Source organism: Carassius gibelio, chromosome B10 (assembly GCF_023724105.1).
Source record: "Carassius gibelio isolate Cgi1373 ecotype wild population from Czech Republic chromosome B10, carGib1.2-hapl.c, whole genome shotgun sequence".
In the NCBI taxonomy this organism is placed as follows: Eukaryota; Metazoa; Chordata; class Actinopteri; order Cypriniformes; family Cyprinidae; genus Carassius; species Carassius gibelio.
Window position 1 is genome coordinate 5,311,803 of NC_068405.1, and position 27,689 is coordinate 5,339,491.

Sequence of the window (27,689 nt, forward strand, 5' to 3'; positions counted from 1 at the left end):
TGCGATGTGGATGTGCTTCAAATTCCTGAGCCGCCACCACATGTTGCAATGCTGTCATCAAAGACAAAACAGGCGGCAAGAAACGAAGGCTTTGAGACAAACCTCCCAAAAGCCTTTGAACACACAAGTATGCATCTCATTTCCCGCTCAATACTTCAAAGATCATCTCTGCACTACTAACACTATTAAATTCCTTAATAACTGCAATGTCTACTCCGGCTTCAAGTAATCTTTCAGGATCCTATTCACATGATTAAATTGATTTAATTATTTATTCTAGACTGCAAAAAAAAAGTAAATATCCTAAAAAACGAATATGTAAAAAGAAGGTAATATATTTTTATGACTGAAACTTGTTACATATCCGATAAGAAAAATGCATTTTAATACAAAAAAAAAATAAAAAATAGAATATATATATATTATTATTATATATATATATATATATTATTTTTCAAAAATAAAAGAAAATAAAACAAAAATCAAAAACTGGTCCTTAAAATAAATAATTGTAATTTGTGCAAACTATATATGAAGTTGCATTAGTTCATTAGAGAGCCACCAAATGGTGTTACATTTCGGAAGAGCTGACACTAAAGAACCAATAGCAGGAATATAAAACCGCTCAAGTGACATCAGCATTAAAGCGGACATGAGCCAAATCTGGACATATATTCTGGGGTCAGATGTACAGCGGCGGTCATGTGCTTTCCTGCTGTGTGTGTATTAGATAAGCATTACATCATTACATCAGTTCTCAGAATGCAGCAGCAGTATAGTGTGGGTGAAACAATCCCCCATCAGCCCCTGGGGCAGCGTTCCTGTCGGCTGACACAGCAGCTCTTGCAACAGTCTGGGTTTTTTCCTCTTTTGAAGCTCAAATAACAAAGACTGTAAACCTCCACCCACCCTTCACCCACAACTGTAATATTCTATTAGGCCAGCAATTAACATTGAGCGCTAAAAAAAAGCACTGAAGCTAAATAAGGCTTGTTTGAGAGGTTTTAACTGCTTCAGCACTTCTCGGAACTATGGGCATCAGTGAAATGACTGCAGGGCTTCTGGGAATGGAGCTCTTTTTAGGTGTGACTCTGTGCCAGTGTTACAGAATAATTGTGAAATGTAACTGTTAATACGATTTACACTGCTTAAATGCGTCTAACCAAAGTGACATCTATTGCATCATCTACCCGCAGTATTTCTGGGTCCTTCTGAAGCATGATCACTGTGGTCAGTGTTTTTGGCGTGCACATCCCTTAATATGTGTGCATGTGTGTTTTCAAATTGTGATTTATCAAGTTATTCTTGATAAAAAAAATTAAATAAAAAAAACTTTTTTTATGCTAGTGATGACATATTTACAAGTTTCACTGCCTGATATTAAACCTATGAAAAACAGGATGCAACTGTAAGATAACTTGATTTAATGCAATGCTCACTTGGAGGAAGTGAGATAAAGCTTACACTTCAGTACTTATCTATATTATCTTAGAGCTTTTTTTGTTATTTCTGTTGTTGAATGACATGGAATATGTATACATTTTAACTCTTTATTGCATAAATTACAAAAATTCCTATCAACACCTTTTTTTATACATTACCCTTAGGGCAAAAACTGGGTGGATGTTGACTGGACTGATTACATGCACACGTTTAAAGAGAAAGCAGCTTTGATGCATATAATCAGCTGCTGATTCCCGGAATCAACCTACCCAACCAGATGTAGCATGGGTTATATGCTCCTCGAGTAATGAACATTGTAAAACTGTCCGTCTTGAGTTGATTAGAAATGCATCCAATTTTATTTAATCAGATGAGAATGGACAATCAAAGTGACTATATTACACAAGGAATAGGAAGAAAGTTCACAATGACTACACTTCAGCTCAAATCCCTACAGGTTTTTACCATCATCAGTGCTCCAAACATTTCAGATATGCAGTAGTCTTCACCAGACTCGCAGCAATCAGAAGACAGCTGTTTGTAACTGGGTTGTTTAGGTCGCAGTTACTCGCCCTTAAAGCGAGGAGGACGTTTCTCTTTGAATGCCTGCAAACCTTCCAGCCTGTCTTTGGTTGGGATCACCTAAAAGACAACAGAGTCACAGATATCAGAGGAACACTGAAGAGCTAAATATACTGGCTTCCTGAGTGATCTAGGCCAGCGTCCGCTCTCTTCATGAAGAGCATTGTGTTAACACTTCAAATGGCTGATGCATAGACTTATCATAAAACTAAAGTGCATGCATTCTTTCGCCAAACTTAATTTTTTGACATTTTGGCAGGAGAAACAGGAAAGGGAGGGGAAACCGAATTGGGAAAATACTTCAAGCTGGGACTTGAACTCCAGTAAATATGTCAGTCTGCCGCCCACGTGGAAATGACTCTTGTAATGTTGATTAATCATTGTTCAAATAAATGACTCAATGTTGAAAATAAATGGGGTTTTTACTTATGGAACCCAACCTAACATTATAAAGATCGATATTTCACACAACAAAACCTTAGTTTGATTCTCCAGATTCATGGAAAAGCTGATTGTGTAAACAAACCTGAGCATAACATGCCTCTTCAATGGCTAATCCGGTCTTCAAATCCACCTGGAACAAATCAACAACATCATTCACAGTCTTGCGTCATCATTTGTCATTCGCAGACTGTTTATGTGAACCACAGATTCCTGTTTTAGCCGCTAGAGAAAGTCTGAAATGATGCTAAATGCACACACAACACACTTTCTTTTCTCCTTGTAGCTATAGGAACAAACCAATAAACGTGCACGAGCTCCTCATGACAACACAGAGACCTACTTTTGTAAAAAAACAAACGTCTGAACCCTTCATTAGAAAAAGAGCTGAATTTTAAGAAAATGCCCTTTGGCATTAGCAGCTCAACAGAGCTCTTCTGTATTTAACTACTGCTCTTCTAAAGAAAAAAAAAGGTCAGACACAAAGAAGCTATTTTGCGTCTTAGTGAAGAGTTGTTTTCTTCAACCCAGGCTCATTGGAAATAACTGCATGTGGCAGCACTTCTGCAAAATTATCTTTTTTGTTTTTTACATGGCTTCTTGCGGGTTTCGCTACTCCTTCAACGTGAAACATCAGGTAAATGCACATTCAGTTTTATGCAAGACTACTTTAAATTTATAAAAAATGCATACAAGAATACTATAAATCTGGCATAGATTTATTACAGTAAACATCATGGCAGCTCTGAAACAATGTCTGGTAATTGGTGATGCATGTTAATCTGGCGTATTAATGCGGCACCTATACTAAACCTAAACGACAGTGTTAACAAGAGCAAATGTGGGATAAAAGTGAATTTGCTGAGGCAACCATGCTGTTTTAGACTGCTTCTACAAGTCTTTGAGCTCCTGTTCGTATTTCACAGGACTCGTATAAAAGCACTTCACAGCACAAGTACAATGCTTTACCAGGTGCACTACCGAGCAAGTTTACTTTGATAGATAAGCCGTTCATACGGAGATGGTCATGTGAGGGAAACAGCTAAATGCATGGGTTCACAAATCATGTACAATATGATAAAAGGGTTTTGAGGTCCCAAACCCGTACGAGGAACTGTACGAAAATAAGTCTTTATTTGAGAATCTGCCTGTGTAGTCATAACTTGTGTAATAAAAGAATAAAATCTGTGCAAAATGTGTTCATTTTAGTTGGAAATGGCAGTGAATAGATTTTTCCCCCAATGCCCCTATGTTGGCTTTTCCTCTTCTAATGACTTGAACAGAAGAGCTGAGGAGGTATCTGCTCTGTTAGGTCACTTCCTAAGAGACCTGTGACCCGAGAGACCTGCGCTGTTGACAGACGGCCTCTGGGGTCAAGGTAATGTGATAAAGCAGACTCTCTCTTTGGCATCTCGGATGACAGCTGCCCATGACTTCACATACAAACACACTCTTAATGGTAAGCTTAACATGATGAGAAATGAGAGCACAGCGGTTTATCTTATGCATCATAGCATGTCTGTTCTGATAGGTTTGCTTAACACAATATGAAAATAAACATATCTTTTCAATTAGAGGAGATCATGTTTGTAACACCAGTGGCAGGAAGATTCAAGTCACCTGGTAGCAGATGTCAACACAGACAGGTTGTACAGCACAAGAAAATAACTCTTTATTTCTGGCCAAATATGTCATGTGCAATCTTACCTCTATTCCCTGGTTGATTGCTAGCTTCGCCATTCGAATTGCAATTGGCCCCTGCAAGAGAACAATCATGCAAGCTTCATTATAACAGTGCACACTAAGAAACTCTCTGAATGGAGCAGCTCAAGTGTTTCTACCTGAGGGATGAATTCACGGGCCAGATCCAGAGCTCGCAGATACGCCGCATCTCCAGACTCATTCTGCTCCACAGCGTGATTCACCAGACCGAGACTCTTGGCTTCGGCACCGCTCAACACTCGCGCCGCAAATATCAGCTCTTTAGCTACAGACACTCCTACAGTTCGTGGCAGACGCTGGGTTCCCCCTGCAGCCAAAACATGACCAATGTGATTCTGTGAAATTGAGAATCACACTCCAAACATGAATGATTAAGTGCAGACATAACGGTTTTAAAGTTTGGGGATGGTAAGATTCTTATATTCAAGGAAGTCAGCACTTAGGATGTACTTCGTTTGACTAGCCTGACTTCACACGTCGTGCGAGTATGAATTTTATGGAAGATTATTTAAGGTTCAACATCAAGCGTGTGCAAGGATTTGGAAAAGAGCAGAGTGCGGCTGTTTCAACCGGGATATTGGTTTGAACTCAGAGGGAGTGTCAGTCACATTACAAAAGTTCACAGCTTAAGTTATTTGAGGATTAATGTGTATTAGAGATGCAAACCGTTTAAAATAATTCAGTTTGATTTGGTGAACTGAATGATTCGTTCGTGAACCGGAGATCACAAACTGCTTTGTTTTGAACTCTCTCTCTCACAACAGACACGGAAGAGAAGACAGTGCTGAATAAAGTTGTAGTTTTTGTTATTTTTGGACCAAAATGTATTTTCGATGCTTCAACAAATTCTAACGGACCCTCTGATGTCACATGGACTACTTTGATGATGTTTTTCTTACCTTTCTGGACATGGACAGTAGACCGTACACACAGCTTCAATGGAGGGACTGAGAGCTCTCAGACTAAATCTAAAATATCTTAAACTGTGTTCTGAAGATAAAAGGAGGCCTTACATGTTTGGAACAGCATGAGGGTGAGTTATTAATGACATAATTTAGATTTTTGGGTGAACTATCCCTTTAAGTCTTCTTCAGAAATCATTATAATATACTGATTTGAAACAATTCTTATTAATGGTGCTTAATATTTTTTATGGTAATCAACCATGATACAATATTTCAGGATTGTTTGATAAACAGAAAGCATTTGTTTGAAATCAAGAGAGAGAGAGAGAGAGAGAGAGAGAGAGAGAGAGAGAGAGAGCGAGAGCTAGCAAAGTATACAGCGTTTATTCTCTCTCCAAACCCCTGCTTCCAAAACAAGTTTTCTGTTTGGCTGTGTCAGATTCTTCTTTTCACTAGTGTCTGGGATGTCTAAGACTGTTTTTTGTCAATTTTTTGATTTAAAAAAACCTGAATACAGAATATTTAATCTGAGAAATACATGCTTGATTCCCAGTTAAACAGAAGAGTGCATCTCAACAGTGCTCCAGTCCACCGCTCCTCTCTTCACCATTGGAAGACAAACTCTCATGACTCACAGAAGAGGCTGTGAACATTAGAAGCACCTGTCTCAGAAAACTACCAAACAAAGCTAATTGTTTTATGTCGAGTCTTTAAACTGGGTCTTACTAATGATTGGCACAGCTCATTGGTTGCACCCATGTTGAGCTTTCATTTATTTCTGATTAACCTCAACAAGGAGCTCCACACGTGCAACTCAAAAGGCAAATAAGGTCACAGTTAACATGTAGAGCAATGAGTGCAATTACGGTCAATGTGATTCACTTCCACAGAGACCGGGAACGCTGTCCTTATCATTTAACTCAAAACAGCACAATAAAGAGAAATCACCAACAGTTCAATGAATGCACACGGAGAGTGTGTGTCGATGAGAATCTGAACCTGCCCGACCTGATAAGCATGACTCGTGTGATGTTTCAACAATAGCTACAATCCTATCTATAAAACACCAGGAAATGAACTTCATCGGACATATGCCTAGGAAGTATGTTGAAAACATTTCACCGGTTTAGCTACTCTAGGCATGACAAGTATTTAGAAGGAAAATCTGATGCATTAAAGTTTTAGTTCAAGGCAAACGGTGCCATTTCTTAATGTTATAAATACTTATGTAGTCTTCTATCACACAGCTGACATAAAACTACATATTCTCTCATTATTTACTGTGAATATGCGGTCATGTTTTTCCCATAGAGGTGAGATGCTTGAATATTAACGCAGATCTTCTCCATACAGCCTCAGTGTAGTTCACAATGAGCAGGGTGTGTAGTTCTAGGACACAAGCGAGTAAACATCAGATCATGTCTAAAAGCAGATCAAATGATATCTGGAATGTAATAAGGATGTTTTATGTGCACTATAGGCTTCAGGTCCTGTGATAAATTACAGTCTGTTCATCTAACAAATAACCATAATCACGTCTGCATTCCAATTAAAAAATGCCACTGGTTCAAACTGGTTTCTTATGTGACACAGATGAGAGAGAGAGATACAGCATGTAGCCAAAAATGGAGAAAGTTTCTGTGGATGGGAAGATCATCAGTGAATGGTTCAAATTTAATATTATTAAATGGACCGACTTTATGGTTCTTTCTATGGTGTGATTTCTTGGACATGAATTATTGTTATATGAAAATAGCTGTTTGAAGATTGAACATGTAAAAAATCACCACAACATAAAGGTTTGGATAAACATGGGACGTTAAGATGTCCGCATCAAGAAAAATGTACAAAAGTGATTTTGTGTCCATAGAAAGCACATTTAATGTAAGTAAAATGTCTACTTTTAAGGTTTTAAATAAGTATTTGGAGAATAAAATTTCTAAATTTGGTTGAAATAATGTTACATTGTCTTCAGTGTAACACTATTTATGCAAAAATTCAAACAACATGCTTATTCTGACGTGTACATATTAAAATGAATAATGGAGCGTACTAAATTTTATTGTGTTTTAAATTAGTACAAAATTCTTACTGACAAATGGGCAAAACCTAGGATAGTGGCAAATGTAAAAAATGTCTTCAGCAGCTAAAATGCAATAATATTATCATTTTACCAATTCTATTTTTTTAATATAATTATATGTAATGCATCACACAAATCTCCAAGTGCTCTCTCATGACTGAAAAACGTAAGTGCACGCCTCATTATAAGTCATCTGTAGCTTGATCCCCTACAGTCGGGCTTTATACAAATCCATTTGGTGCCACAAACATAATCAAGCAACCTTTAGCTCAAAAAGTCTTCAATTATAATCGTTGAATCATGACACTTTTGCGATAAGTCCTTTGACATGAATTCACACAATCAGGCCATCTTTTGCCTCAGTTGCACAACTCTTACTCAAGCTCTTGTGTGAAATATGTTTACACGAGACGTGTTGCATAAGTGCTCACTAATAAAGCAGTTCCCAGTCCTCCACGGATAACTGCCATCTCTCTCAGGCAAAAAGATCCATGAATAAATCATAGTGTTTATGAATCTAGGGCACAGCCGCACCGACTCGCCAGTTCGACTATATTTTTGACAGTGTTCTTGGACAGCAGCGCAGTGTGTGACTTTTATACTGTACATGCAGACAACACACAATATATACATACAACCATGAGCAATGATGAGACCGATTGAATTTTATTACAATATTTTTTTTTTGCAATTCCATTTGGATCTCGGGAAGAGAAGAAAAAAGGAGGGGGGAAAGCATTTTGAGTGCTTATCTTTGAATCATGACTCTTTTCTGTAGAAATGGGCTGCTTTGGCACGTTATTGCAACAAGGACAGGTTCTTTTCACAAGAATTTTAATCAACCCATGTTTTGACTATTGCACAACTCCGACTTATCGCAAACAACATAATATGCAAATACAACCGAGAGCCATAAAACAGATCTAAATTTGATTGCAATCTCATAAGCCATCAACTGTTTTCAACAATAAATGAGTATCTGTGGCTTTTCAATGGTTTAATATATATTATGATAATCGCTGATGTTAGAGAAATAGTAGTGGATCGATGATTTGTGCTATTTTAATCGTTGTTCCCAATACGAGTGGATTTGTTACGACTAAACTCAATGGCTTGAGCCAGTAATAAACAACGCTGTGTTTTGTGGCAGAGGTTTCGCAAGTATTTCAGGGAACTTCTTGCATCACATCAGTCCTGGCTAGTGAGAAAGTGTCCTTTGGCTTTACAACAACAACAGAAAAGAAGATTACCAGAAACAGTGTCAGCACGCTGAAGAAAGACTGAGGGTGACCGAGGTTAGCTCGGGGTTGTTTTGAAGCAAGCAGCAGAGGATGGTAAGTGTTACACACATCGCGTTCCAAGAAACCAGAGCGGCCGTCACGAAACAGCGTCACAGTCAAACGTGTGCTGCACTTCTTCCTGGAAGAGAGCCTTTCATCTAATCTTGTCCTTCTGACAGACTCAACATGCATGGATCAGAAGACACAAATAGTGCTGTGGTCGTTCTTCTGCTTTAAATAACTTTAGGATTGAACCTTACGTCTTTTACACTTTGAGCCCATACTAACGGCCTAAATTCTGAAATTTAACCAACTTATTTCTATATTCAAGTTACGGGTCAAGTAACAAATGTGTAATTTTCTGATATAAATGACTTGGTTCAACGTTAAATTTACAAAACAAAAAGCAACTGTTTACACAGAACACATTCGGCTTGTGTTTAATGAATGTGGCCCAGTGTTTGCAGTGTTTTGATTGACAGTATTCACACCTTCTTATTCGACTCCTTTAATTGTGATTAATCACATCCAAAATAAAAGTTGTATACTATGTATACTAATTAGGGCCGGGACTTTAACGCGTTAATTGAGATTAATTAATTACACAAAAAATAACGCGTTAATTGAGATTAATTAATTACACAAAAAATAACGCGTTAATTAAGATTAATTAATTACAGATAAAAAATTCCCGCATTTTTAATAACTTATTTTTGCACCGTGGAACGTTTCTCACTGGATGAGTTTCGTCGGACCGATTATACTGACGCACCAACTAGCGTTCGCATATCACCGCAGCAGCACATCGAACCTCAAGTATCACCTCAACGCAAAACATATAGCAGCTAGCGTGGACGTGAACTATGTATTATTTTGTTGGTGCAACAGTTTATGTTGAACTCTTTATTGTTTTGGCCAAGGTTATTGAGAGTTGGACTTAGTAAAATATTACTTCTCACTGTTCTCAGGTCAAATATTTATATGCGATTAAAATGCGATTAATTTCGATTAATTAATCGAGTCCCGGCCCTAATACTAATATATATACAGTACAGACAAAAAGTTTGGAAACGTTACTATTTTTAATGTTTTTGAAAGAAGTTTCTTCTGCTCATCAAGCCTGCATTTATTTGATCAAAAATACAGAAAAAAATATTAATATTGTGATATATTATTACAATTCAAAATAATTGTTTTTAAATGTATTATACTTTAAATTATCATTTATTTCTGTGATGCAAAGCTGAATTTTTAGGATCATTATCACACGATCCTTTAGAAATCATTCTAATATGATGATTCATTATCAAAGCTGGAAACAGTTCTGCTGCTTAATATTTTTTCAGAAGCTATGTTTTTAAAATATAAATATTTTGTAATAACAATATACACTACTGGTCAGTAATTTGGGGTCAGTAATTTTTTCTTTCTTTTAAAAAAAAAAATAAAATCAATACTTTTATTCAGCAAGGATGTGTTAAATTGATAAAAAGTGATCGTTAAAGAAAATAATATTAGAATATATATTATTAGAATTTTTTTTATTTTGAATAAATGCAGTTCTTTTGAACCTTTTATTGATCAAATATATTAGACAGCAGAACTGTTTCCAACACTCATAATAAATCAGAATATTAGAATGATTTCTAAATGATCATGTGATCGACTGATGTTACATGTGACACTGAAGGCTGGAGGAATGATGCTGAAAATTCAGTTTTGCATCACAGGAATAAATTACTTTTTTAAAGTATATTCAAATAGAAAACTCATTTTAAGTTGTAATAATATATCAAAATATTATTTTTTTTTCTGTATTTTTGGTCAAATAAATGCAGGCTTGATGAGCAGAAGAAACTTCTTTCAAAAACATTAAAAATAGTAATGCTTCCAAACTTTTGATCTGTACTGTATATATATACAGTATATATTTTGAAAATATCGACATGTATATATTCATGATTCATAAAATATATTCATATTTTTCATATACAAACATAATATTTTTCTTAATTATAAACATGCATGCATGTGTGTGTATTTATAAATAATATACCATACACCGTACACACACATATATATTATGTAAACAAAAACTTTTATTTTCGATGCGATTAATCGCGATTAATCGTTTGATAGCACTATCACAAACACACTTAAGGGTAAAGATAAAGATCTTTCAACACCAGGGGAAAATGAAACGAGAACAAGCACAAACAAACATCTTCCACTCCGCCCCATTTCGCACTATTTAAAAGGTGTGTCAGTGATGTCATGCGGTTCCCAAACAAAAACACACGTCTCACATGTCTCTCCTGATACACGAGGCTGTGTACTACCGGCCTGAACTGACCTTGTGTTCCCCTGCACCGCACACGTAACACACTCATTCCCAGCACAGCACAGGAAGCAGGAACTACTATGAAAACAAACCAGTCGACCCATCTTCCCACAGTACGCCTGCCAATGGATTTAATGAATTATGACTTCAAGAAAGCTTATTTGAGAAGGAAAATTGTAAGCTGATATATTAGTTAGTAGATGCATTAACTAACAGTTAAAGGTCCAGATCCCATGTTTTAAACTTTAGTTAGTGTGTAATCTTGTTGTTAGAGTATAAATAATATCTGTAAAATTCTAAAGCTCAAAGTTCAATGCCAAGCGAGATATTTGATTTAACAGAATTCGCCTACAAAAAACAACACGTTTGAACTACAGCCCTCTAGTTCCTGTAGTAATGACGTCACTAAAACAGTTTTTTTGACTAACCTCCGCCCACATGAATACACAAAAAGGGGGCGTGGCCTTGTTGCGCTCCGACGGAGAAGAAGGAAGAGCTGTTTGTGTTTGTCGCGATGTCGTTGAAACGCTGTTATTTTCATCTCTGAGTCCAATCATCTTTGTTTGGGATTCCCAGGGACGCTGTACTTTGAGATTAATGGTTACAATTTATGTTTAACTCAGTTCCCGAAAATTATAATGCACATGTAAAACTATGTGCAGCTCATTTTGCTGAGGACAACTTTCTCAATCTCAATCAGTTTAACGCCGGATTTGCACAAAGATTATTCTTGAAAGATGGAGCAGTTCCCTCTTTGTCTGGAGAAGGCGTTGTTTATGGACCACAGCCGGTAAGTGTATTTTATTATTTAAGTTGGTGCGTTTAACAGTTTCTGTAACTTATTACACAAAGGGCAACGCTGTTTAGCTTTGTTAACTAGATGTTAGGGCTGTGCAAAAAAAACAAATGCGGTTTTCATGCGCATCTCGTCAGTAAAAACGCTCCTGTGATCTCCAGCACGTGTGTTCTAGCCCAATCACGTTAGCAGGAGGACAGCCTGCACTCAGCTGCTGTCCAATCACAACACAGGAACCGCTGGCCCAATCAGAACCCGTTACGTATTTCTGAAGGAGAGGCTTCATAGAACAAGGAAGTCATCAGCCCGTTTTTATGACAGTGAAAACAGCGGTATACAGATAGGTGAATTGTGTGAAAAATAAAGTGTTTTTTACACGCGAAACATGAACACATGTTTTATTGTACACTGTAAACACAATCAGAGCTTCAAAAAAAGCGCGTAAAACGGGACCTTTAATGTTATAGTGTTCCTGTAGCTCAACTGGTAGAGCACTGCTAGCAAGCAAGCAAGCAAGCGCAAGGTTGGGGGTTTGATTCCTCGGGAACACATGATATGTAAAAATTGATAGCCTGAATGCACTGTAAGTCGCTTTGGATAAAAGTGTCTGCTAAATGCATAAATTTTATTTTAATTTAATTTTATTTTAAATTTAACTAACGTTAAGTAATGGGACCTTAATGTAATAAGTAAAGAAGTAGATTTCACGAGGCGTCCTGTTTTAACCTCCATGTGTTTGTTGTGGTAATGTGTGGACAGTGATAAACAGAGATGGTTTAATCTGATCTGTGCAACAGTCCTTCTGAAGAATCTGGGCCAGGCTAACTAAAGCAGGCTGAAAGTGGGTCAGTGGATCTGTCATTAACTCACTCATACTTGTTTATTATAAGGGATGACTTTACTTACTGTAGAGCTAATCAGTAAGGAGATTTTGATATTTCTTTAGTGCTGTTAGATATGCTCACGAGTGCCTGGAACTACTTAAAGAGACAGTTCATCAAAATTCTGTCATCATTCACTTGTCCCCCCACCACCCCCACCCGGTTATTCGGGTAACCAAACATTACTCTTCTCCATTGGCATACTGATGTGTGCTAAAGGCACACACCCATGTAAATTGTCAGTGCAGGGTGTGCATATTCCTTCCTATTTTGATCCCACTATGTGCTGAGTCACTGGAAATAATGCTAAACATACGCTTTAATTTAGTACCCATAACTGGAAATGTTGATTTATCAAACAACAACAAAAAAATGGATTGCATGTGGAAAATTGCAATATTCTGAGCTGTTTCGCAATTTTGCAAATGCTACCAATCAAGCACTCTCTGGAAATCAGGGAGCCAATTAAATAATTATCTTTGGAGCAGCAAGCAGGCATTACACATTATCAACAGAGTGCTAAAAGGAACATGCCCCGACTCAATAAAGGGAAATCACTGCAGGTCTGTCATCATATAATCAAAGGCCCTTTTTCCATACAATAATATATATTAGGGATGCACGATAATATCGGCACAACATCGGTATCGGCCGATAAAAACTTAAAATGACCATCATCGGCATCGGCCGATATGAATATTTCTGCCGATGAGCCAAACCGATAAGGGGGCGTGCGCGCGCGCGACGACCATGAACGTAGCTTGAGCGCCAAAAACGTAAACTTACAACATGTCAGCTGTGTGGAGGCATTTCGAGATCTGTCAAACAGATAACAAAGTTGCTATTTGCAATATTTGTAAAGCACAAGTGATGCGAGGAGACGTAAAACAACAGTCTTTCAACACTACAAATATGATTACACATCTTAAGAGCCGTCATCCTGAGCAGCACCAAGACCTGTTTTTCAGGTGTGAATGTCTGTCTACATTTGTAAAATAATACATTTATGGTAGAATCAGTACAGAAGAGATACATGGATTTCTCTTCAGTAAAATTTATATATATATATATATATATATATATATATATATATATATATATATATATATCGGTATCGATATCGGCATCGGCCAAAATTAGTTTGAAAATATCGGCATATCGAATATCGGCCAAAATCCAATATCGTGCATCCCTTATATATATCCTAAACCTACACACACCAAACTCAATAAAAGAACCTAAAAGGGGTCATGAGAAATCAAAAATCCATATGCAATAAAGTTAGGTGGTTATTCGCTAAAAGAGTTTCCTATTACAGACAACTTTTTGCCATTGTTACAAAAAAGCAGAATTGTAATTGATCCAGTGCTCAGGTTAATAACATCTTTCAGATGTATGCAAAGATCTATCATGATCTTCAGATTACAGGTCAAACTAATTGGTTCAAAACAGCACAACACTGAATCAAAAAAGAAAAAAAGTGCTGACGTCTTCACTGTTTTTCCAGGGTTTCTTAGCCTAATAAAGCTCTGGTGACCTATTTTCATCCTGAAGACAAAACCCCTCCGGCTGCAGGTCAAGCCTTGAGCGAACACGACATACTGAAACACAGATATCTTCCAGCTCAATCACATGTACCTAGATAGAGAACTGGAAAACATGCAACTGGTTTGCCTTCCCCCAACAAATCATGACCACAACAGATCGGCCTGCTGCAGAATAGTCCTGTATCTTATGAGCTACAGTGGCCCCGAAAGTATTCAGACACTTGAACATCTCTAAATGATTGTGGTATCTAATTCAGTGACAACAACGGAGTTCTCTCGAAAAATAACATCCATCTTCTTTGCATTTTTGGCAATGTCAAGAACAGATGAACTACGAAGTACTACAACAGTTGGAAAATCTGTGGAAATCACTTACAGTACGTCAAGGATATTTACAGTCCTGCTGCTATTCTGACTTTAGATAAAAAGCCACATTTGAAACAAAACAGCAACTCCAGGAAATGATGCACAGAAGGTTTAAAGAAAAAACGTGTCTTTGAATAATCATTTTATTGTGTTCGGTTTTCCTTTTCCTGGCAGTTGGAAGTATTTGGTCCAGTTTGTCATCATGAGATACAAGCTGTGCTACAAAACTTAGAAAGCTGCCTTAAAGGTCTGTAACAATACACACATTTTTTTTTTATATGACACACAAGTCTCATTATATGAGTCAATAAAAAGGGATGCAAAATGTTTCCAGTTTAACCTATTGTATTGCCTAAATGACTTGCTGTCTACATGGACACTTGCCTGTTTGGCAGCGAGATCATAGCGCTGTTCACTGTACACTTTTTATGGCTGTTTAGTATGTGGATATCTGCTTTGGTTTAAACCAATGCCATAACAACAAAGACGACGACTGACCACACAATTCTCTGAGTTTCAGATGAATTCAGAAGTAAATACAAATACAGAGAGAGACACTTACCAGCGCCTGGGATGATGGCTAATTTAGTCTCAACTAGTCCCATCTTAGCAGAGCTAGCTGTAAAACAGGTCAAAGTGTGGAGAATCAGTGAGACGTTTTGCTTTCAAAGAGAAAAAGCTCAGAAGACCCTGAAAAATATGAACGTCTTTAGAAATCTCAGATTTTAAATCAGGTAAAGTGTAATGAAATAATCAGGTTTATGATGCATACAAAATTATAAATAATACAATACTCATACTGACTATGCCACAATCAAAAAAACATTTTATTCCATTAATAATTAATACTTTAGTGATAATCAGTTACTTTTTTTGAGACACTGAACAGCACATGCTGATAAATAAACTGATCAAGTGAAAGCAGTTTAATTTGGTTTGAACAAAAAAAAAAAATTCCACATGAATGTAAAAATTTAATTTCACAAACATGTTTTTTTCTTCTGTGCATTAAATATGAACAGTTATGTTAAGTTCTCACACCTCTCGAAATAGTTTGAAACCATGAAATCAACTTCAGAGGCATCTGAAAAGAACACTAAATAATATTACGCATTAGTTTTTTAAAATACTTTCTTATTTTGGAGCCAATCTATAATTTCTACATTTTTTACAGCCACACGACTTTGAGTCATTTTGCGACTACACTAAATATAGACCCTAAATATCCACATAAAAAAGTGCCTTGTGTGAAAACATATGGTGCGAAGTGCATTGGAAGAAGTGCAGGAGACCTGTTATAGCATCATGCACAGATTCAGTCTAAATCTGGGTGTGAGAGGAGAACGCATGAGAAGCCATCTGCTATCTGACAGCGTAACGAAGAACTGTTAATTCACAACACTGAGTGAACCGAGATACACTTATAAAAAGAGGTCACGACATGAGAAATCTAATTTGCCTTGATCTTTTGGCATATAAGTGATCTTTGTACGATTAAACATCCTGCAGGTTTCATAGCTTAAAATGTCCTCCTCGTTATAAACAAAGCATTTATTTAATCAAGCTGCGAAAACGGTGCAGGGTGATGTCATCGTTCATTTGCATAAACCCTGCCTCCAGAGCAAGTCTTCGACCAATAGTCGTCTTCCCACCATAGGCCCCGCCCACTGGTGTTCAGGATGACATAATTATATTGGCTTATAATGTATGTTTTCTTCTACCTGCCACTCTGATGTCACAGGCCAGAGCCATCTCCAGACCTCCTCCAAGAGCCGCCCCATCAATGGCTGCGATCGTTGGCATGGGAAGAGTACCTAAAACAGTTCATCAAATGCCTAAAACTGGATTAACCATTAAACGAAGTCTCGTGTGTCAACACGTTTCTAATTTGCAGTTCATGGCTGAGATGATCTCTAGAGAGCAGGGTTTCCATTGGCAAGCGATGACAGCTAATAGGACGTAAAATACATTACTCCTTTACTATTAAATGAACTCTTCAAAACATGATTTATCTCTGCAACTGGTTTTTACACTGTACAATTACACCATGACCTTAAGCATAATGTGACTGAATGAAATTGTCTCATGACACTAACTTCTACATATTAGCTGTTTGGTTAAATAACTGGCAATATCAAATCAATTTGAGGAATACCTATTAAGATTTCAGCGTTTTAACTTACCAAGCTCTGTTATTAGTGTTCTTGCTTTAGTAACAAATGGTCCTACTTCACTCTGCTGCATCTTTGCTCTTTCTTTTAAGTCTGCACCTGTTGAGACAAACATGCGTTGATGCAAAGTGGGGTTCACAATTTATTTATTAGTATCCCTTTTAATTTTTGAATAAATAAGCATGGATTATTAAAACTATTTTAAGTTTGATTCTACATTTGCATGCTCTTTTTTTGTGTGTACAATTTGTATTTTTGTTATGCAAACTGGATTCAAGTCAATGCTCACAAAACTTTCATATTGCTGTCCCGTATATACATTCACATTTGTATAAATGGCATACCAGCAATACAGCTGAATGATAGTGTAACCCACACAGTCCGATCATAACCCGTAATAATTGCATTAAACACTTCAGAGGCTAAATACCTGCGCAGAATATCCCAGGCACCATACTGCACAAAACTACAGTACGCACTTTGTTGTCCTTCTTCAATGACTCGAGAGCTTCTGACATCTAGCAAAAACAAAACAAATCATAAAAAGGGGATATTATGTATATCCTAGTTCTCATTTGTTATCGAATCAAATTCTAACATTTGGAGACACATCCACTCCTGAAAGGCTTTGCATAGGACTGGAGAATAAACGTTGATAGTTGGTTAACAACCTTTAACTTTATTTTGTGAGTAATCGACTTAAAAGTGCATTTATGTCACAAATTTAGTTCCTTCTCACGGATGAACAGGTCAATTAGAAGTAGCTGTAACTCAAAAAGATTGATGCAAACTGTTGCATTTTTATTTTTTGCATCAAAACATTTGTTTTTAGAGAGTACTGGCAATTATAAAGTACATCTAAGAATACCATTTAAAAAAAAAAATTAATTAATAAAATAATAAATTACTTTTATTTATTTTTTTATGTATTAGGTAGCTATGTAATGGTAGCCAAGAGTGATTAACTATTACATTTTGACAAGTAACAGTAAAAATACTCACCATTGTAACAAGATTTTTGCTGATGGCATTTTTAGATTGAGGCCGATTAATCCCCAAAACAACAATCCCTAAAACACAGAACAGTTACACTACAATAAACAGTGAACAAACTGCAAGATAATGAATGAAAAATCTTGAAAAAAAACTGAAACAGACCCTTGAAGTGACAACAAGTCTAATATTATAGGAACATTTAACAATATTGAGAGAGTATTTGGGCAGATTTGTATTTCTAAACTCAGGCATTTATTAAAGATAAATAGTAACGTCACTGAAACGGTTCACTAATGGGGCATTATGAGAGAAGCTGCGGAGTACGTGTCTGCATTGCGGAGTACAGGAATCCGATACACAAACTCTGTGATCAATAATTCACTTTCTCGTGCTCTACCTGAGTCATCACCGTCCAAGTATCTAACGATAAGGTCATCTCCAGACTTAACGTCGGAGCTGGCCAGTCGCACACAATGAGGCACTCTCTTGGTTAGAAATGCGTGCAAAACACTGTCCGATCTGCAGACGCCGCTGATCACGTTTATTTGTGATCGGACAGGCTGAAGCAGCGCTCTGCACTTCACTAAAGCCGCCATGCTTCTGCTCTCCTTGACTTTCAACTCTGAACTGCGAGTGACGTATTTGTTTCAGGTCACGTGACCGCGCGGTTTCTCTGCGGCAGCGGTTTTTTGTAATGATCTTTAGGTGAAATACAGTGATCTACTTTAAACAACAGTAAAATAAGTACAAATCTGCATTACATTTCTCAATTATTTGTGCTGTATTACTACAGAGGACAGGGACGCTGAAGACGAGCGGAAAGGAGAACATACTGTAGCAAGAAGAGAACAACAGCTCACTGTGTTCACATGGTCGACATATATGAAGAAAATATTGAATTGGGGGTATGGGGTTATATTAAAGAGATCATATGACGTTGCTAAAAGGAACATTATGTTGTGTATTTGTTTAATGCAATGTGTTTATGCGGTTTACGGTTCAAAACACATTATTTTCCACATAATGTACATTATTGTTTCTCCTCTATGCCCCAACTTCTGAAATGTGTCGATTTTTACTAAGTTCATGGGTCTGAAATGCGAGGTGTGCTCTGATTGGTCAGCTATCCAGTGCGTTGTGATTGGCTGAATTCCTCAAGCGTGTGACAGAAATATTACACCCCTTAAGGGGTGGTCACACTAGACTAGAGCGCTGCGCGGGACTGTTTTCTTCATCCCGCTCCCGCCCGCGCCTGCGCCCGCCGAATTTCTGACCATTACTGCCCGCTCCCGCAACGTATGTGTTACACTCCCGTCCGCTCCTGCAATATGTATGTCCACTCCCGCCCGCACCCGCAAAACTCTGACAATTTATTCCCGCACAATAATAGAGATGCATTGATTTTGTGTCTTCTCCCGTCCCGCAGGAAAAAAAAACACGTATTTGTATTGATATTATTAAAGAGATTCATGGGGTTGTTTGTTTCGTTTCTCTAGCCTGCATGTAAAAAAAAAAAAAAGACAAAACACAATACATTCAAATATAATTTGTTTTTATCAAAAACTTTGCACATAAATATAGACTGCTTTGCAAAAAAAATATACATAATATGATAAACTAGGCTACATGAAAAACAGCAGTTTTACAATTATTAGCCAAATGTCGCAGGTATTCTGTTTGAAAAATACAAATAAGAATAAAAACATTCAAACTTAGGCAGCCTGCTCAACAACACTGGCATCATCACGCCTCTTGACCTAATTAACAAATGGCAAAGAGGGGCTGTGCTCAAAAAACAACACTAATAAATAACATTAGGTTCTTTTCTACATCTATTGACATCTTCTCCATCATGTCGCTAGGCAACCTCCCTATCCCGCAGTGTTTTTTTTAGCTGCCCATTCCCGCCTGCAGCAAAATTAAAACCTCCCGCTCCCGCGAGATTTGCGTTGGGTCCCGCGGGACCTGGCGGGACTCAATCCCAATGCAGCCCTCTACACCATAGACAGTAAAAGAAATGGACACAGCGACCCCATTGGAACTCAATTGAGACAAATGAAGCCCATTTTTAGCGTTTTTTAGCACTTCCGTTTCTGACGCTTAGACTCAAACGAAGCTTGACGACGTCAGCAACCTGTCTGACAGATGTAAATCTTCTAGTAGCTGTGCGTGCAAACTGCCACCGTTAATCTTGCGGAGACAGCGAGCTTGAGCGGGGAGTTCTTTGTCGTGAGTGAGCAGGAGTAAGTATTCTGATTAATTATTTTGTATAGTATTTTAAAATGTAACGCCAGTACGCCATATTAAGTTAATTGCCTGCGAGCTTCTCCTCCTGTCTGTACGGTAATGCGACAGAGAGTCGAGTGGTTATGACGCAATCGTTAGCCTATTTTTTACAAAAACTGTTTATACGGGGCCATAATGTAACATAGAAGGTAATGGAGCCCTTTATACATTGTCGTGTATCTTTAGAAATAAATAATGGACAAACGGAGTCTTTAAACGCCTCAGATGTAAAGTTATTCGCTGTCAAAGTGATGCCAAAATGAATGGGAGTCAATGGGATGCTAACGCAAGTGAAGTTCTGCTAAAAGTTGGCAGCCCCCACCCGACTTCAACTTCCGGTCGAGTTCCTTGCCTTTTGCTCTACACTAGACTTTAAACCAGGGGGCAAGGAACTCGACCGGAAGTTGAAGTCGGGTGGGGGCTGCCATCTTTTAGCAGAACTTCACTTGCGTTAGCATTCCCATTGACTCCCATTCATTTTGGCATCACTTTGACAGCGAATAACTTTACATCTGAGGCGTTTAAAGACTCCGTTTGTCCATTATTTATTTCTAAAGATACACAACAATGTATAAAGGGCTCCATTCAAGGGCTCTATGTTACATTATGGCCCTGTAGAAACAGTTTTTGTAAAAAATAGGCTAACGATTGCGTCATAACCACTCGTCTCTCTGTCGCTTTACCGTACAGACAGGAGGAGAAGCTCGCAGGCAATTAACTTAATATGGCGTACTGGCGTTACATTTTAAAATACTATACAAAATAATTAATCAGAATACTTACTCCTCACTCACGACAAAGAACTCCCCGCTCAAGCTCGCCGTCTCTGCAAGATTAACGATGGCAGTTTTCACGCACAGCTACTAGAAGATTTACATCTGTCAGACAGGTTGCTGATGTCGTCAAGCTTCATTTGAGTCTGCGCGTCAGAAACGGAAGTGCTAAAAAACGCTAAAAATGGGCTTCATTTGTCTCAATTGAGTTCCAATGGGGTCGCTGTGTCCATTTCTTTTACTGTCTATGCTTTAAACGTGTGAAAGTATTTCGGACGCCCCTGCGAATATGGGCAGCAGGAGCAAGCAGTATATAATGGTTTCCCCTCAGTTATCACAACATGGATTAATCTGTGTTTGTACAGAGTCTTTTGTGACGAAGTCGAAAGCATCTTATTATATTATACTCTCTGCCTATCTCTCTATAAATATATACACATTAAGCAATACAAAATTATAAAACGTGTCCTCATTCAAATGTACTGTCTGTTTCGGTTTCCATTGACACTGCGAACCATACAGCTTTTTATTTTATTTTATTTTTATAATCTTTTTAAATATGTATTATATAAAATTTGCATGCGTATGAATGGAAGTCAGTGGAACGAAAAGGGCAGTGTGACTGTCCCTTTAACAGACTGTGATGAGTGTCCCGGCACGACCAATAAACCCATTACAAATACGAATTTGCCTCTCATTCAAACCTGCTGTTTTAGTTTTTAATGCAAATGTGTTTAAGTCGGCAAAAAAAGAAAAAAGTCAGACAATAATGTTTTTGTTTTAAATTCTGACATTTTATTCGAACCAAAAACAATTGCTAGTATTACATGAGAGTGAATTTGCATCTCATTCAGACCTGCTGTTATTGTTTCATGCAGATGTTTTATGTAGCCAAAAAAACTAAGAAAAGGCTAAAGTCAGAGTATGCAGAGTAATAACAGCTTATGCAATGTGTGTAGCATCTTTGTTTGTTTCGTGATTAAGAAGCAGTGGTTGACTCTAATTTCAAATGCCTACAGATATTTTTGGTTAAGACCAGTTTGCTTGTTATAAAGCAAATAGCCAATATGCTAAAAAAAAAAAAAATCAGCACCGAGTATCAAACAATTCCCTAATTAAATGTAAAAAAAATACAGTGATTCTGATTCAGCCATGATTGGTGCATCACCACTTAAAATACTAAACAAAAGTCCTCAAATTGGAAGTACAATCTGGGATGTCTTTTCCAATCGATTCTTCAATAGGTAGATCTCGTCTTTCGCTGATCACTGCTGTAGAGAATGTGAAGATACGTCATGCTGCGTTGCATGCTGGGGCACCACCGCCAATTCTAAAAACACATTCACTTGTTTTAAGTACAGTGTTACTATAATATAATTTATTTACTATTTTCTTAGTTTTACACACTTAATTCTTTTGAACCACCACACTCTCCCCTTCAAAAATAAATGTTGTCCAGATATTACATCCTTCCTTTTTTTCACAGTTGATGTTGTGTTATCCATAAGTTGTGTATGAATTGGGTGTTACTGTATCTATAGTTCATAAATAAAGGTCTGCGAGGTAAACGAGCGGTCATGTGATGTGTTTCGATTAGCGCAAGAAAGATGCGAAAATGGATGCTGAGTAACGGAGGCTTGCCTCTGGCGATAACATTTTGGTTGCACCAGCAACTAAAGCAAAGTCTGAGGTGTGGAAAAGTTTTGACCATGTTTATAATGAGAATAATGAGTGAATAATGACGCACCATCAGTGAGCGCAGGAACACGCTGAAGACATCTACAGTGGATTCAATCATTTTCCTCCACAAAAACATGTAGACTTAGCTTAATCTCTGCGAATAAAGGTTTTTCAAATAATAACTAAATATTCATTGAGCCTTAAATGCATAATGTGGACAGAGTATTTACGCTAATGTTGTTATTATACTTTTATTAAATGTCAGCTGCTAGTGGCAAAGCAAATTTTATTTTCGTTATTGCCTAATCTTAATTTAAAATTTATCTTAATTTAATTTGTTAAAAAAGACTCGTTTTTATTGGTGCGTTGGTCTATTTATATGCAAAATGAGCCTATGTCTATTTAGAGTGCTGAGATGTTAAGATGTTAGGACTTGTTTTATTTCTTTATTCCAACTTCCAAGTGGTCTAGTCTACCTTAGTTATGAATAAATTATGTAAAAACATGTATAAATGACTCATTCTTGACAAAAGGCAAAAGAGCTGTGTGTGTGCGCACATTTGAATAATGTTTGGTTATAAATGGTTTCGGGCTTTTAAAAAGCTATCAATTAAAATGTATTTGTCGGGGTCGGGCTCGGGTCCTGTCGGGGCTAACTTTTAAGGCCCGATTACAGCTCCACAAGCACTCTTCCATGCAACCTTGGAAAGCTGCCGGAGCATTCATTAGACCAAAAGGCATATGGATACACTCATAGAGCCCCCATGGCATCACGAAGGCGGTCATGGATCTACTCTCTTTGGCTATGAAACCCTGGTGATATGCTTTACCTTGGTCAAGTAACGAGAACCATGTGTTTCCATGATTTCTTGAATGCGTGGAATGCTATTCACAGTATTCAAGTATTCAGTATTCAATTCACAGTAGTGGATACACAACCGTGAATTACTACTGATACACAACTACAAGTGAGGTACTGACTGATAGGTACGGGTGATGTGAGTATTGTCTTTCAGAGAGAACTGCAATCCTTCTATACAGCCAATGTTGTCATCAGATCTCAAGAAAGAAACTGCTTCCTCTCTCAACATCTGCTGTACAAATTGTCTTCTTGACTCACTGAGATGGCTTAAGAATAAATGTAAAATGTATTAGGAACACCATACTAATACTGTGTTTGACCCAATGTCACGTTCAGAACTGCCTTAATTCTACGTGGCAATGATTCAACAAGGTGCTGAAAGCATTCTTTAGAAATGTTGGCCCATATTGATAGGATTGCATCTTGCAGTTGATGGAGATTTATGGGATGCACATCCAAGGCACGAAGCTCCCGTTCCACCACATCCCAAAGATGCTATATTGGGTTGAGATCTGGTGACTGTGGGGGCCATTTTAGTACAGTGAACTCATTGTCATGTTCAAGAAACCAATTTGAAATGATTCGAGCTTTGTGACATGGTGTATTATCCTGCTGGAAGTAGCCATCAGAGGATGGGTACATGGTGATCATAAAGGGATGGACATGGTCAGAAACAATGCTCAGGTAGACCGTGGCATTTAAATGATGCCCAATTGGCACTAAGGGGTCTAAAGTGTGCCAAGAAAACATCCCCCACACCATTACACCACCACCAGCAGCCTGCACAGTGATAACAAGACATGATGGATCCATGTTCTCATTCTGTTTACTCCAAGTTCTGACTCTACCATCTGAATGTCTCAACAGAAATCGAGGCTCATCAGACCAGGCAACATTTTTTCCAGTCTTCAACTGTCCAATGTTGGTGAGCTCGTGCAAATTGTAGCCTCTTTTTCCTATTTGTAGTGGAGATGAGCGGTACCTGGTGGGGTCTTCTGCTGTTGTAGCCCATCCGCCTCAAGGTTGTGCGTGTTGTGGCTTCTCAAATGCTTTGCTGCATAGCTCGGTTGTAACGTGGTTAATTCAGTCAAAGTTGCTCTTCTGTCAGCTTGAATCAGTCGGCCCATTCTCCTCTGACCTCTAGCATTAACAAGGCATTTTCGCCCACAGGACTGCCACATACTGGATGATTTTCCCTTTTCACACCATTCTTTGTAAACCCTAGAAATAGCTGTGCTTGAAAATCCCAGTAACTGAGCAGATTGTGAAATACTCAGACCGGCCCGTCTGGCACCAACAACCATGCCACGCTCAAAATTGCTTAAATCACCTTTCTTTCCCATTCTGACATTCAGTTTGGAGTTCAGGAGATTGTCTTGACCAGGACACAGTACTCCAATCCTTCATGCCAGGTAGGATTCACATCAGGCTCATAGAGTAGCACCCTTTCTTCCTTTGGTGCAGATGTCAGTACTCTACATTCAGCTTGAACAGAGGTTTGTTTAGGCACCTAGACTCTTTCCTTTGTGGTTTTGAGGATGTACTCGCATGAAGTTCCTGCTCTCGATGAATGCTCTTATCTTATTTCCTTCCAAGCTGGGTATGGCTGTCACCAACATCCCACTGCTGTGGCTGGGTCAATCTCTCCCTGTTGGCTACCTGCCCAATCATCATGTAAACCCATTGCATTACATTACAAATACACAAAACAAGGTTATTTTTAGCAATGTCATATGACCCCTTTAATGAAGCCGGGGTGACTGAGGACCAAGGTGAAGCTGGCGGGAGGGAAGAGCCCAACAGAGCCGGTGGTGGGACAGAGCAATGAGCAGAGGAGCGGAGTCACAATGTGATGGCAGGTCAACACCCATTCAAGGCGGAGCTGGAGGGACAAGGGAGACCGGTGGAGCTGGAGGAACGACGGGTGATCTTGGAGTTAAAGGAGCTAGGAGCCGAGGCGGAGTCCAGGGCTCGGAGGTTGGAGGCGGAGGTGAGGGATGCTCCAGCCCAAGTAACAATGGAGACTGGCATAACCGCAGCGCTCGCACTGTACTGATGGAGCGCTGAAGGTGTGCAGAGGAGTTGCCAGATGACAGCGGAGGAGGAGGCAGGAGCGGGCGGAAGGGTGTTTATTCGTGAGCCTCTGAGCTCTCAGGGCTGCCCTCCTCGATCGAAGCCCCACTCCTGGCTGGACTCGGGGACAGAGTGTCTCTCTCGGCTGGACTGGGAAACTGGAGCCCACTCTGGGCTGGACGTGGGGACAGGACATGAAGGAGGGCTGGATGGGACCAGCAGGAACCAAGGGGCAAGTTGGCCTCCAGATCTGCTTCCCAGTCTATTAGGTCCCCCTCTAAGTCCAGCAACCCCCAAATGTAGTATTACCTCACCCTCAGCCATGGTGCAGTGGGTGAAGTTCCACTCAGTGCTCTTACTGTCCACAGCTTGTTCCCTCATGGCAGGCACTGTCGCCGCCCCTCGCACCTGGTCTGACGGGTTGGGCTCTGCTTCCGAGGCGATCCTCCGCTCAGTCGCTCGATACTGCACTGGCTGTTCGATCACGGCGGGAACTGGCTCACCATCCTTGGTGGGTTCGGGGTTTAGCTCAGCACATCGTGGAGATGGTGGGCTGGGCTCCGGGTTGAGAGTGAAACTGGCAAGATCCTCCTTGGAACAGACCATAAACGGGGATCTGTTTCTCACCAGTATCCACTCTTCAAAGGTGACGAGATCTGCTCGAGGACCATCTTCAGACTATGGCGCTCTGCACGTGGGGTTCAAGTTGGGGTCATAGAACGCACAGAGCACGTCGTCAGTGTAGCTGGTGAGATGGGTGAGAGCAAGAAACAGTCTGGTATGGTCCTCAAGCAATTTTTTACCCCTGCTCCAGCAGAAGGAGGAGGTATTTCAGGCAGGCAAGGGGATCCATAGGGGAACAACAGAAAAAAAACACTGAATAAAATGCAGAAATGCTCTTCGTTTTACTGTTGTAGGTCCATGTTACGTACACTGTGCTACGTAAGCATGCGTATGTGTACGTCTCTGTATGGGTGCATTTGTATGCATGCTTTGTCTGTTTCAAATGCAAAGTTCATTGGAGGATCTGCCTCGTTTCATTGAGAAAGTTTGTTTGTTTGTCTGTTTGTTTCTAAACTAAAAATGAAAATAAATGAGAACAAAAGCACAGAGTTGTGTTAGGTTATTTTGATTATTCCATTGAAGTCTCTTTACAGTCAGTGCTATCATAAAAATAGACTTACTTATGTGATTATAAGTAGAGCGCTCTTATTTAATTGAGCTCTATCTGCTTAGAAGGCATGCACGAGGCAGTGCTCGACTGAAGTGAAGATTAGCGGAGAATCCCAGAACAGAAGGCTCATGCACTTCTGACAGAAAAACTTTCTAAAGTTTACAAATGGAGGATATACCTGTGATATGTAAGTTATGCATTCAGGAAGATAGTACATCTCAAAACACATTAAACACCGCATGTAGCATTTCTGTCTGAGCCGCTTAAACTATTGAAATTAGTATCGGAGTACTGAAATTATACAGAGTATGCACGATATATCGATATTTTCTTTATAAGCGATTTGATATGAGGCAAAACTGTTTATATCGATATACAGTAATTTGATAAGAGCACATCTGAGAATATAGTGGAGGACACAGCCTGAGCTGCTGCAGAGAAAGCTCTTAATCCAATTTGTTCTTAACATTTGACAAGATTCATATTATGGCCTTTAAGAACTGGTAAGACATAGTTTGTGATTTCATCTTTAAGAAGGCCACGGTGGAGCCAGAGCGACAGAGGACTGAGGTGCAGCCGAGGGGATGAAGTAACCGGATGAAGCCTGACGGAACCAGAGGGACGATGCGAACCCAGAGGAGATGAGTCCTGAGGCTTAGGATGGTCAACTCCAGACCAAGGTGGAGCCAGAGGGACGAGGGAGCCAGGCGGAGATTGTGGACTGCCGGGCCACGGTGGAGAGGAGGGAGCTAGGAGCCATGGTGGAGCAGACGGTCAACGCGCCGAGGGCGGAGTCCAGGCCTCAGTGGCTGAAGGTGGAGGTGAGGGAGACTCCGGCCACACTAGAGGATGGCAGTCCCGTGTAGCTTGCACCGAAACTTTTAACAAAGTTTAGCAAAGTAAACTTGCAAAAAAAAAAAAAAAAATGTATTTAAGTTTCTGTATGCATGAATTGCATTTTAAAATTAATTAATAGAGCTGACCAAAAATTAGCACAATGTCATTGACCCTTAATTCACACTCTTTATTTGCCTCTGAAGAATGGGTCACTGTAAACAGCACGGTTGATACAGTAGCAATAACTCAATGTTGCAAGAGTTAACAATGAACTCATTGACCAAAGCATGTACTGTACAAAAAGAGAGCATAGCTGGCTAGCTGCAGCTCGTACAGGGTTATTTATTAAAGAAATGTTCAAGAATCTCCAAGCATTGGTGGTGTCCATATTGTGCAGCAACAAATAATGATGTGATGTCTCCAGAGAGCACATGCTCACCAGGTACCTCA

At 39.0% G+C, this 27,689-nt stretch overlaps 1 protein-coding gene and 1 long non-coding RNA gene across 2 annotated transcripts; one reads left to right on the forward strand and one right to left on the reverse strand.

The window, feature by feature from the left end:
- Positions 1-1,536: 1,536 nt before the first annotated feature.
- Positions 1,537-18,190, reverse strand: auh (AU RNA binding protein/enoyl-CoA hydratase). The gene is made up of 10 exons (XM_052566541.1): positions 17,952-18,190; positions 17,561-17,628; positions 16,989-17,076; positions 16,571-16,657; positions 16,109-16,201; positions 14,950-15,006; positions 4,308-4,495; positions 4,174-4,224; positions 2,552-2,599; positions 1,537-2,085 (listed from the first exon to the last, which is right to left on the reverse strand). Exons 1-10 carry the CDS (start codon positions 18,148-18,150, stop codon positions 2,008-2,010), a joined length of 957 nt encoding a protein of 318 aa, XP_052422501.1. The 5' UTR covers positions 18,151-18,190; the 3' UTR covers positions 1,537-2,007.
- Positions 8,387-27,610, forward strand: LOC127965850 (uncharacterized). Its single transcript, XR_008155497.1, has 2 exons — positions 8,387-8,514; positions 26,940-27,610. It is a non-coding gene; the product is annotated as an uncharacterized LOC127965850 (long non-coding RNA).
- Positions 27,611-27,689: the final 79 nt, after the last annotated feature.

What these genes read in the sequence shown, in the direction of transcription:
- auh (XM_052566541.1), bottom strand. Translation starts at nt 18,150, where the DNA reads ATGGCGGCTTTAGTGAAGTGCAGAGCGCTGCTTCAGCCTGTCCGATCA. An exon ending in GCAAAAATCTTGTTACAATG is followed by an intron (nt 17,077 to 17,560) that starts GTGAGTATTTTT and finishes TGTTTTTGCTAG; the next exon opens with ATGTCAGAAGCTCTCGAGTC. An exon ending in CCCGTGAATTCATCCCTCAG is followed by an intron (nt 4,225 to 4,307) that starts GTAGAAACACTT and finishes GTTCTCTTGCAG; the next exon opens with GGGCCAATTGCAATTCGAAT.